Below are 11,884 nucleotides of genomic sequence, written 5' to 3'. Positions count from 1 at the left end.
TAAAAATGACATTAACGCCACTTGAAAAACAACAATATAACTTGAAAATGTGCAGAATTGCTAGAGACTGCTGCATATTGTGCAGGGAACCTTAATGACAGAAAGACAGAGGTCCTTTTGTGGCACCTATTCCTCCAGTCATGGCATAGCCATTCCTTTGCCATATTTAGAAAATGTCTTACATGGTTACCTAATAATGCACCTTGTGACACTGTGACAAGGTTATCCACAACCCATACGTCATATAACTGCAATGCTGCTTTACACATTTAAAGAGAACAAGTGAACTGTATGTTTGTCAAAGCATATTTTTTCATATTTATGTCCAGTCAGCTCATTCTTACGAAAAAGCATGCGTGAAACAACAAGTAAGGCCGCCGTGGAAATCGACACTCAAGTTTACACTCAAACAAGTGTGCACCCTACAGCTGAAGAGAAAATATGTAAAATTTCAAAAAATGATTGAATGGCTCTATTTCAATGGGTTTTTGTAAGAAAAATTTGACAAAGACCAGGTGCTTGTGTTCGCTCCACAGCTGATGCAAGATGTAGTAATCTACAGGTTCTGCAGTGGGTGAGTTTGTCATTGACAGAACATTTGGAATGTGCAGGAGAACTCTGCAGAGATTCAGTCAAAGAGCCTCCTGTATAGTCTCCTGAACATCCTGCACTAGAGTTTTTTTTATCCGGGTTTAACTCTTACCTTAGTTGTTGTGCCTCACTGTTGAGCTTTCTCTTGTTGTTATTGTCTTGCTTTTGCTGCTTTGACTGTCAAAGCACTTTGTAAACTCTGTTTTTAAAGGTGCTATATAAATATAGTTATTATTATTATTATTATAGTCGTGGCTATCTCTTTGGAGATCTACTGTGTTTGAGAATGACTAAAAATGAACTCTGGATTGCTCTCTTTGCTTCATTCCCTTCACGCTGGCCCAGTTGCACGTCCTCACGACCTTTAGATGCTTGCTTGAGGTGAACCATAAAATAAATTGCATTGCTAATAAATTAAGCTTGACAGTCATTGCCATTTCAAAGAGTATATGCTTTCACTGCAGTCCCACTGCATGAGACATATCTAATCAGAGATCAATAAAGAGATTTATTTTACAGAGTGTTTAGTGTGATACACAAAAGTCCCATTATTCAGCACGAGGAGTGAAAAATGGAACAAGTTCAATCACAGTGTGACGAACAGGGCACTTTGCAGAGGTGTTGAAAGATGAGTTAGTAGTGAGTGGTGGTGGAGGTGGTGTCATGCAGATGTCTGTCCCCATCGATGCATTGTAAAAGTGACATCAACATTAACAGTGAAAATGGCTCATCGATGACTAGGGGAGGGCTACGCTGCATATAAAGGAGAGAACCTTTCCTCGCACTAAAGACTGATCAACAAGTTTGACTTCTTTGCCGCACCGACGCAGAACTATCTCAACAAAACTTGCCGTACTTGTTCTTGGATAAGGACATACAATCTGGTAAGAATGCCATATCAGTGGATCAGTAGTTGAATATATAATTGTACAATTTTGTTTTCTAACCACTTTTTTAATTTAATTTGTTTCAGTTACCCAACATGTTTTCATTGAGGTATTTGGAAACATTGGTTCTGATAGTCTTCCTCGCCAGTTTACACCTAGAGGCTAAAACACTGAGGTAAATTCAGATTTAAGTTTGTATATTAACGCTGTGAAATAACATTGTCATTGTCATTTTTACTTTGCAGTGAAAATAACTAATTGAAAATCAATCACTATAATAAAAAAATGAATTGGTGATGGACATCTTCCCCGTGGCATTTTCTATTTATACAGAAAGAGAACCATCAGTGAGGTACAGCTTATGCACAACGTTCGGGAACACAAACAAGTGGGAGACAGACAGGACTGGCTTCAGGAAAGGTTAAAGGACATAACTGTTGCCAGCGCCAAACCACAACATGGACAATCAGCAAATACGAAAAATAATTTCCCAAATGATGTTCTTGGCTCAAACATGCACAAAAGTTGAACACAGTAATTGTTATCTTTTATCTTACGAAAATCAGAAGCCCTATAAAAAAGTAATTTTTTTCTGCTATTTTGTATGTTTGTCTTTTTATTGTTGATTTATTTATTTATTTCTGTTTTATTAAGCCATTATTTTGTTCATTTCATTTATGTTTTATATTGATGTTATTTCTTTTAATTAATTTCTTGCTTGTATGTTAAATGTTTAAATTTCATTCATTTGTTTACATGATTTTGCAATGTCGAGCAACTATTAAATTCATTATCTCAGGCCATCATGTGAAAGAAAAGGCCACATTCACAGGTTTTAAAAAAAAGTTAAATATTAATTTATAATCTCTTGTTCGGACTACAGGTGTCAAAATGTACTATTTAAAATAAATGTTGTTTACTGTGTATTGTAATGTACCGGTAAATACGGACCAACTACTGTAAATAGCTAGTCTTACACTGGATGTATTGTTTCACTTGTACACGATAGGCATCCTCTCATTACTTTTTGGAACAGGAATGATTCGTTTGTTAGACTTGTCAAAATTATTTCTACAAGATCTTTGTTTAAGTTCCCTCATCTCACTCATTATCAAAATCTCATTGTTGTTCATCCCCAACAGTATAAATTGTTTTACTAAGTCCCTTTATGAGCTAAGCTGAAAAACCTCAACAGAGATGCTTATTGAGTCTACAATTTCTGGAGTTTTTCCATTATCTTGTCCTGCATTACATACAAATAATACTTTAGTTTCAGCATATTACAACATTTCATGTCTGGATTAATACATTGAAATGAATTATTTTCACTGTGTATCCTGATCAATAATTGGAAGTTTTCCTTATTCTCCTTTAGTTATCTGTAACATTTATTCAAATAGTTAGCTTTTCATCCTTCTGTATCTGTAAGAAAATTATGTCTGATGTAACAGTTAAAACTAATTGATTTATAAATACTTATTTTTCCAACCATCTCATATCACACTGTGCAATGATCAACTCTATTTTTTGTCTGAATTGACTATCTGAATTCCTGTAGAAATTTGCCCAATATTTACTTTTATTATGTTTAAATTGTAGAGCATTATTTTAATTCTCCCTGATGGTGACTTTGCTTCAGACCAATTGTCTGACACCAGTCTTATGTGGTTATCAAAGACTATCATTATATCTGTGTTATTCCATTTTCCACAAGGAATAACAACGTTAAAACTGATGAATCTAGCCATAAATAATTCACTTGATCTGTTTGTAGCACTTGTGTTTGTTTAATTTATAATTTTCCTTCGTTTCCCTTCCTTTTCTATGGCTGTTTATACTTTCGGTTTTATGTTTAGTTTCTCATATGTTTATATTTTACATGCTTTTGTATGCGCTTACCATAGGTTCTTACATTTAGGACAAAAGAAAGATATCGCACACGCGCGTAACGTCTCGCGAGATCTCAACACCATTCCTTTTTAGGAAATAATATAAATCGTTTTGACATCTGTTGAAAACGGTTGAAATCCAATCGATCTCCTTCAAAACATTTTCATTCTCAAATTGAATTAACTTTTCAGACAAAGCTAAAGTAATAGCAAGTTAAGCAATAGGCAACAGCTATAACTTGTAGTTTTGTGTGCGTCAGTACGTCAGAGTTTTGAAAGGAGATGGCCGGTTAGCTGCTGAGAGATTGGGATTACTCTACAGCGGAAAACGTACCCAACCAGGTAGCTATTCTTTATATTTTTGCAACATCGTCCTTGGATATGACAGCCTCCGGTCTGTACTGTTCAAATAACTTCACTAGCCACAAAGTTGTCACATAATATTATTTTAATAGGGTCGTACCGTACTGCTAGCAACGCCAGCTAATGTTAGCTAGCTTGGTATGCTAACGCAGCAAACTAACGTTAGCTAACCTAATCGTAGGCTGACTCAGCCGGAGAGCAACGTTGACACGATTTGTTGCTGAGATGTGTGAAACTCACCTAATTAACGCTAACGATAGCGACATTTAACGACAACCTCACCCCCCCTCTCCAGCTTCGTATACATGCAAGTCGACGGCACATGTGAACTCAGTGGCAAACTATTTTGTTAGCTGTAAACTGCTAGCCCGTGGAACTCCAGGAAGAAGCAAAGTCTGTAATATGCATTAAGGAGAGGCGCTTAGTTCATCCTAGGATGTCCCCCAGCAGTCTAGGCCTGTGAGGTCCTTTTCCTAGTTTAGCTTTTTTTCTTCAGAGGGAACAATAGAAAGGCGGATATGATGTAAGGATAGAGTAGGCAGGAAGAGCTAAGACTTGTGCGTTTCGTCTTAAGTCAAGGGGGGGTATTGTTTGCCTGTGGTCGGTGGCTCAGTTTGTACTGACTGCACGTTATTACCGTGCAGTCGTACTTGTCGCCTCTTCCTTGTCTCCCTTTGATGAACCCAATGAGTCGTGGACTGTTGGGTTTTCTTTAAGTAAGCAAATGTGACCTGTCGGAAACAAATTTTAAAAGAAGAGTTAGAAATTGCATGATCCCACATCGATATTGGTTTTGTGTTAGATTCAAAGGTGATGGCAACACAACCTGGATGTGTTCTAAGGCTGTGCGTAACACTCTTATTATAAGCTTACAGAATGTGGTAGGTCCGGTTGTTGCATACGTTTTAAGGCCTCATATGTAAGCTTGCTGAATTGAAGGTACATATGGTAATGAGACTAATTTACAGTCCCTTAACTGTTAAGAATACTTGTGTGTAAACCAGTTGATGAAGATAAACAGTGTGACAACCCTGTTAAAGTGTACATATCTTTATCCCATGTTCCGCCAGATGTGGTGTTGTTTTTCCCATACATACATTTTGTCATTAAGTGCACAGAAGTCGTGTGCACAACATCTGTAAAACCTTTGTCATAATTTACAACTTCTGTATGAAACATACTCTGGGCTTGAGAAACAGAGAGGAATGTTAACTATGCCTTTTTGTTTTGAAAAGAAGCAGTCAGGCGAGAGCATCTAGAGTGGAGGAAGAACAGAGGAAGATGAGCATGCATGGTGCCAGTGGAGGCTGTGACCGCTCGCGTGACCGCCGCCGCTCCAGCGATCGCTCCAGGGACTCCTCGCACGAGAGAGAAGGCCAGCTCACCCCCTGCATTCGCAACGTCACCTCACCCACCCGCCAACACAACAGTGGTGAGTGTGCCGGGAAAGAATAGAGGACTCGTATGGATATCATGGTCGAGGTCCACAGCTACTATTGAGAACAGCTGACTGCATTTATCAACTTGCAGCTCAGACATGAGTGGCTCAAGTCAGCAGTAATCTACCTGATTGTGTTCATACCACTACTGAAATAGATGCCAAAGATGAAGAATGTTTCTCCTAAATGCAGAAACCTCCAAATTCAGACACAAAATCATAAAAAATGTATGTCATTAATTATGTCTTACCACATTTCTGATGTGATGTGTGTCCTAAGTTAAAAGGGGAAACAGTCCTGTATGAGTCACTGCTCTGCCTGTTTGTGTGTAGAGCGAGATGGTGCCTCGTCATCGAGGCCCAGTAGCCCGCGGCCTCAGAGAGTCTCTCCCAGCGGCTCCAGCAGCAGCGGGGTGGTGAGCAGTCGCACCAGCAGCCTGTCAAGTACCGAAGTCGCCTTCAAGAGCTTGGGAGTTGGAGAAATGGTTTTTGTCTACGAGAATCCCAAGGAGGGGGGAGCAGGTGCCACGGTGGGAAACCGAAATATTAGGACCTCAGAAAGAGTCACTCTGATTGTTGACAACACACGCTTTGTAGTAGATCCTGCCATCTTCACTGCACAACCCAATACCATGTTGGGCAGGTACAGTATACTTTGACCAGTATTATTATCCGTCACTACTCATTATCGCCACAATAACTGAACGTATTTAACTAATCAGCAACGTGTAAATCCAGCATATATCCATAGAAATGTACTGTAGGTATAAACATGCTGTGGCAGTTTATGATTTATTTTGTCTGTGATTCAGAGAATAAAACTCTTTATTTCAGAATGTTTGGATCTGGAAGAGAGCATAATTTCACACGGCCCAACGAGAAGGGGGAGTACGAGGTGGCAGAGGGCATTAGCTCAACAGTTTTCCGAGCAATTCTGGTCAGTTTCTCTCTCTTCTTTCTCTCTCTGTTTGTATCAATGATGGAAGACTAAAAACTAAAGACAATGTTGCAATGGGATCACACCAGCTGTGACGCCAAATCTGGCCAGAGGTCTAAAGTAGGGGGTCCAAAGCCCCCTATTCCACTTCCTACCCTCATACATCCGGCGTTCTTGCTCGGACCACACCCATCTTTGAACTCAACCTTCGTTTTCATCTCCTGTAAACTTCACTGCATCTTGCTTGATTGTGAAGCTTTTGCATTGACAAATTATTTTCAAATACAGATATATATATACCATAGTGTCAGCTGTTGTATTGTTCCTGTGTGATAATATAACAAGGTTCATCTAAGTACTGGTATCCGATTGTATTAGAACTGTTATTAGACTAAATGCAGCAAAGTTAGATTTACTTTGTGATACAGTGAGTGAGTGATACAATAATTCCTGGAAAAGATGCTGTTGGTGACTTCTCTGTAAAGATGAGGTAGGTAATGATTAGATGAGTCAACACTTTATTGTCAGATTCCTCTGAAATCTGTCGTGCATCACAGACCAAAGAAGCACATTAAACTACAGCACAATATTACAAATAGACAGCTGCGGTACATTTAGTATCATGCGTACATACAACCGTCTTAAAGCAGAAAACTCATTTCCGCGCTTACTGCATGTTACCCTCGACCTACTGAGAACTCATCTTGTTACTGTTTGACAGATTGAGTAATGAATGAGTTTGGCAACCTGTAAAGTCTAACCTGTGAAGCTCTCAACTTCTATTAGATGGCAAAACGCGTTACCAAAGTATAGTGTTGGAGGTTTTATTTAAAGCTTTGAGTGTTTACGTTTGGGCACTTGATTCATTTATGCATGTTTCATATTATGAGCTAATGGATTAACACTGTTTGAAATGACAGCCGTCTATGTGATTTCTGTGTAATTGACAGGATTACTACAAATCTGGGATAATTCGCTGTCCTGATGGAATCTCTATCCCCGAGTTGCGGGAGGCGTGCGACTATCTATGCATCTCCTTCGACTATAGCACCATCAAATGCAGAGACCTCAGTGAGTATTTCGTCTGGGGCATTGTAGCTGTTAATGTTGAGTCGGCGTTAAAAAGAGACGCAGCAAGGCTGCCGTGTCACTTTCTTCCTCTTAAGCCTTACACAACAGAAAACATGTTATCATAAATGTATTCTATTGCAGGTAGAACTTTTATTTTTAGGTTTTTATTTACACAAGTTCAACTCGTGGTGGGGAGTTGTGAGAACCAGTATGAATTGGTTCACATCTTCTAACTGATACAATCTCCTTTGTCATCAGGTGCCCTGATGCATGAGCTGTCCAATGATGGAGCTCGGCGGCAATTTGAGTTTTACCTGGAGGAGATGGTACTGCCTTTGATGGTGGCCAGTGCCCAGAGCGGAGAGAGGGAATGTCACATTGTAGTCCTTACTGACGATGATGTGGTTGACTGGGACGAAGAATATCCACCACAGATGGGGGAAGAGTATTCACAGAGTGAGTACACGTTAATACAGGCGCACAGGTCTGCACGTGCACAAAAGACTGATGTGTGATTAACACATTTGTTGTGGTTCTTCTCTTCGCAGTCATCTACAGCACAAAACTGTACCGATTTTTCAAGTATATTGAGAACCGAGATGTTGCCAAATCAGTTTTAAAGGATAGAGGATTAAAGAAAATAAGACTGGGCATTGAAGGTAAGTTGGACACTCAAATGGTAAATAGTAATGTTTATTCTTCCTCGTCAATAGAGTACTAAGGGCAAAGAAAAAACATAAATACAACTGACGTCTTGCAGAAGGGATTATTTTGATATTACTGAGAACAACTATAACAAATTAGGTTTGTGTGTTGCCATATTGAGGGCAAATCGTTTTTCAAGGGCATTGAAAGCAGTTTACCACTTCTTTCATTAAATTAAATCGTATTGGCCTATTAATCCGCTATCTGCTCTTTCCTTCTCCAAACTATATATATATATATTAATTAATTATATTATATCGACCTTTAAAATCCCCTTCTAAGCCCTGAGACATCACTGGTGTTTTGACCGCTTCACTTATTGGTCAAGTAGCTCTTGCCCCATCATTCAGGTGTCTTTGTCTTATAGGTGACCAGGACTGGTTTACAAAAAGTGAGCTCATGATTTGGCCACACTGTTTCTTTGGCAGGTTACCCTACATATAAAGAGAAAGTCAAAAAACGACCAGGAGGTCGTCCAGAGGTAATATACAACTACGTCCAGAGGCCCTTCATCCGCATGTCCTGGGAAAAGGAAGAGGGTAAAAGCCGCCACGTGGACTTCCAGTGTGTCAAGTCCAAGTCCATCACTAACCTGGCGGCAGCAGCAGCCGACTTCCCCCAGGACCAGCTGGTGGTGATGCACCCTGGGCCCCAAGTGGATGAACTGGACATCCTACCTAATCACCCACCCAGTGGGAATCACGACAGCAACAACTACAGCAATGAGCCCGACCCCGATGCACCTTCACCTGCTGTCTGAGGACACGCTGGTCCTCTTTCAATGCCTCTGCCCCTTCTCCTATTTCTCTAGTCCTTCTCCCAGCATGCTGCAGCATGGAGCGCCAGGGGCACCATAACCATATTGCCTTGACACACCTCCTTTGCAGCCTTTGAGCCTGAAGAACCTGGTTGACTGTAGAAAAAGAAGCATGAGGGACTTAAGATTGGTGGAAGGAAGAGTTCAATGTTATTTTTGTTTCAGTTTTTTACTTGACCAAAGGAATTTATTTTTCTGTTTGGGGGGAAAAAAAGATCTGTAAAACACTTATTATTAACATTATTATTTACAACGTTATTGTACCTTAATTTGATGGTTTTGGCTGAGCACTCGTGGTGTCACTGTTTTTTCACAGGGTTATATTTTACTGATGATATTGATTTTGATTATCTTGAGTGGCCTAACTACTAAATGTGCTTTGGGGAAAATGTGACTTTCTGGTCATCGAAGAAAAAGCTGTTCTCACCGCATCGTGTCATGGTCTCTGGTTCAACTCCTCACATGTCTTTGAATCTTGTAATTGGGTATGTAGTTATTGGCTGGATCTGATTTGTGATGTTATGCTCTTCCCCGCAGCCAAGATATTAAGCAGAGCACAGGCTGTTGTGGTCAGAATCTTTTTGTGCAAGTGCTTGAAATTGTTGTTCAAAAATAAAACGTCAAATCATCAAATAAAGACATCAAAATAACACTTTTGTATATGTTCAATCCTTAATATTCTAAAACCTGCCGGTAGTTTCAGTAACACTTGTCCCAAGACTGATCACATTGATGTGATGAATGAGAGAGGAAGTAAGTTGACAGACCAGAGAGGATAGCCTTTATAACATGCCATAGCCATTATAAGTTCAACAAATCAAGTCTGGCTGCAGCTGATGGCTGGACAGGAGATCGTAAAGAAGATCCCATTGGGAAGAAAGGTCTTAAACATTACTCTTTTTGAGAGTCTGCTTTATTTTCTTCCTTTTTATGGTAGATTTATATTGTGTCAGTCAATCTTAAGAGTCTACACTTTCAAATGTAATTTGAAGCGGAACATCTTTTGAAGATTGATAATTGACTTCGCAGTCATATTGTCAGACACATGACACGAGTGGATCGGAGCTGTCCGCTGATCTCCACATGGTGCTCAGGTGGTGAAGGAAGTCAGTGGACATGCTGTTCCACTATAAACACCTCTACCCTTTTGAGCCATGTCCTTTTCTCTTTGGCTTCCTAACCTCTGCTGCTGCTGCAGGTGTGTATGCAGGTATCCCACGATGATGGCGGACATGCAGGTCGCATGATGTAATCACACCAGTTTCAGGTCTTGACCTCCTTCAGCTTGTCCTGAAGGCTCCAAAAACATCCTCCTCGTCCTGACCTGATCTTGCAACCTCTCGCGCTGTTGAGTAGTTTTGTGTTTGGTTGCCTCTTTCCTTCTTCCCAAGGATATGTTCCACCCTGCTCTCCAACAGGTTCTCCAGAGCTGCAGACATCACATAGAACTTCCTCCTCAAACACCGCCTGACCCTCTGAGATCACAGTGGACACGTCCATACTTTGGTGCTAGTAAGTAGACAATGTTTTTTAGGTTTTACGTGGAGTTATGTGTAAAAGTAATCAATCTGCAGTGTTGTTTTCTCACTTTTTCACTCTGATATCATTTTTATGCACATTTAAAGGTAGAGTGTGTAGCATTTAGGGTCTATTAACAGAAATGGTGTATAATCGCTTGAAATCAAGAAACATGTTTTCCTTAGAATCAGCGTTTTGTATCTGCATGGAGCGGGTATTCTTCAGTGAGTCCACCATGTTGCAACGCCATGTTTCTACAGTATCTCAAAACTTGATGATCCCCTTACTTTTCTTCTATAGTCATCATGAATGACTTGACTTTTCAGCTCCTTAATTGAAAAATCTTGACACCAACAGATTTTTTGCTGTGAGATTTGATGCACATATGCATTGTCCCCAGAGGATGATTGTAATACCTTTGGTCTCATTTAGCACCATCATCTGGTCAAAATTTCAATCATTTATTTTGTCCAATACTTTTGTTTATGACTGAATCAACCCTGTATCCTACAAATTACGTTCTCCCGAAACTAAAATGCATTCTCAATTACGTTTGACCATAAACGTATTTTCTCCCTGATTATGTTTGTGTTTGACGTATTACAAAATACGTTTCAAATCAACATTTTTACACTCACCTTTTTTCCCCTCTCCACCACCGCCTCTCCTCCCTATTATGCGGTCAGAATACTACCGCAACACGCCGCCTGTCTCCGGCAGAAATGTGCTGATCCACGCACGGGGGAACGTGGTTATGGTGAAGGTCAGAGTAAGGACAGGGTTAGGGTCAGTAAATAAAGGCAAGGCAGATCACAGACAAATAATAAAGAGTAGAGTATGGCAAAGATATGTTGATTAGAAACGTATTTGTAATACATCAAACACAAACGTAATCAGGGAGAAAATATGTTTCAGGGAGAAAATACATTTATGGTCAAACGTAATTGAGAATGCATTTTAGTTTCGGGGGAACGTAATTCTTAGGAGATGGGGCTCGACTGAATACGTGCATAATTCATGATATCCAGTTCTAGTTGCAATTTGTGTTTAGTCTTGTTGAACTACAACACTATGAACAACAAATATAGAATGAATGTCATACAACAGGATTGTACAACATTATAAGCTAGAAAGAGAGAGTTTTACTTACGTGACTAGAGTATTGGTAGAGACAATGAACTCCACTTCTTTGGTCCAAGGGTTCTTAAAACTGAACCAGCTGCTTTTTAGTGTGATGAATGAGCCATCTTTTATTTTGAACTTGAAGCACCTTGTATTGATCTTTTCTCTCACCTGCAGCGCTTATAGCAGACAGCGACAGAGGGGGACAAGGACAAGTAACGGATGAACTGTCCACAGGTAAGATGAACGACAATACTATTTTCACCCATTGCAGCAAAAGCACTCTAATTCCACCAGAGCAGAGCAGATCAGACTGACGTACATGAATCAGTGTAATCACTGAACAGTGAGAGCAGCCCTGGTTCCTGGCAGAGCTTTGCACAGAAGTGCAGTGAATCAAGTGTTGTCCCTTCTGTAAGATGCATACCTTGCCTGTGACTTTCTGCTAAATGAGCGTTATCATCTTCATAACAGTATTTGTAAAATGAAGTTCCCGCCAGCTCCTGAGGTAAATAACCCAAAATGGCAGTGGCCCTTAAAAAGAAA

The 11,884-nt window shown here is 40.0% G+C and overlaps 1 protein-coding gene across 2 annotated transcripts; it reads left to right on the top strand.

Annotated features, from left to right (window-relative positions):
* Window positions 1–3,474: 3,474 nt before the first annotated feature.
* Window positions 3,475–9,342, top strand: btbd10b (BTB (POZ) domain containing 10b). Of its 2 annotated transcripts, none has more exons than XM_079292601.1 (8): window positions 3,475–3,709; window positions 4,969–5,162; window positions 5,502–5,811; window positions 6,003–6,105; window positions 7,056–7,176; window positions 7,435–7,632; window positions 7,725–7,835; window positions 8,310–9,342. In XM_079292601.1, the coding sequence occupies exons 2-8, from the start codon at window positions 5,012–5,014 to the stop codon at window positions 8,639–8,641; spliced, it is 1,326 nt and encodes a 441-aa protein (XP_079148727.1). In that variant the 5' UTR covers window positions 3,475–3,709; window positions 4,969–5,011; the 3' UTR covers window positions 8,642–9,342. The 2 variants fall into 2 exon arrangements, with proteins under 2 accessions (XP_079148727.1, XP_079148726.1); XM_079292600.1 differs by having other exon boundaries at window positions 4,966–5,162.
* Window positions 9,343–11,884: the final 2,542 nt, after the last annotated feature.

Source organism: Melanostigma gelatinosum, assembly GCF_949748355.1.
Source record: "Melanostigma gelatinosum genome assembly, chromosome: 2".
NCBI lineage: Eukaryota > Metazoa > Chordata > Actinopteri > Perciformes > Zoarcidae > Melanostigma > Melanostigma gelatinosum.
This window is presented reverse-complemented; position numbering and strand designations above follow the sequence as displayed.

Coding starts and splice junctions, on each gene's coding strand:
- btbd10b (XM_079292601.1), top strand. CDS start 5,012: ATGAGCATGCATGGTGCCAGTGGAGGCTGTGACCGCTCGCGTGACCGC. Junction 5,163..5,501: donor CACCCGCCAACACAACAGTG/GTGAGTGTGCCG, acceptor GTTTGTGTGTAG/AGCGAGATGGTGCCTCGTCA. Junction 7,836..8,309: donor AATAAGACTGGGCATTGAAG/GTAAGTTGGACA, acceptor TTTCTTTGGCAG/GTTACCCTACATATAAAGAG.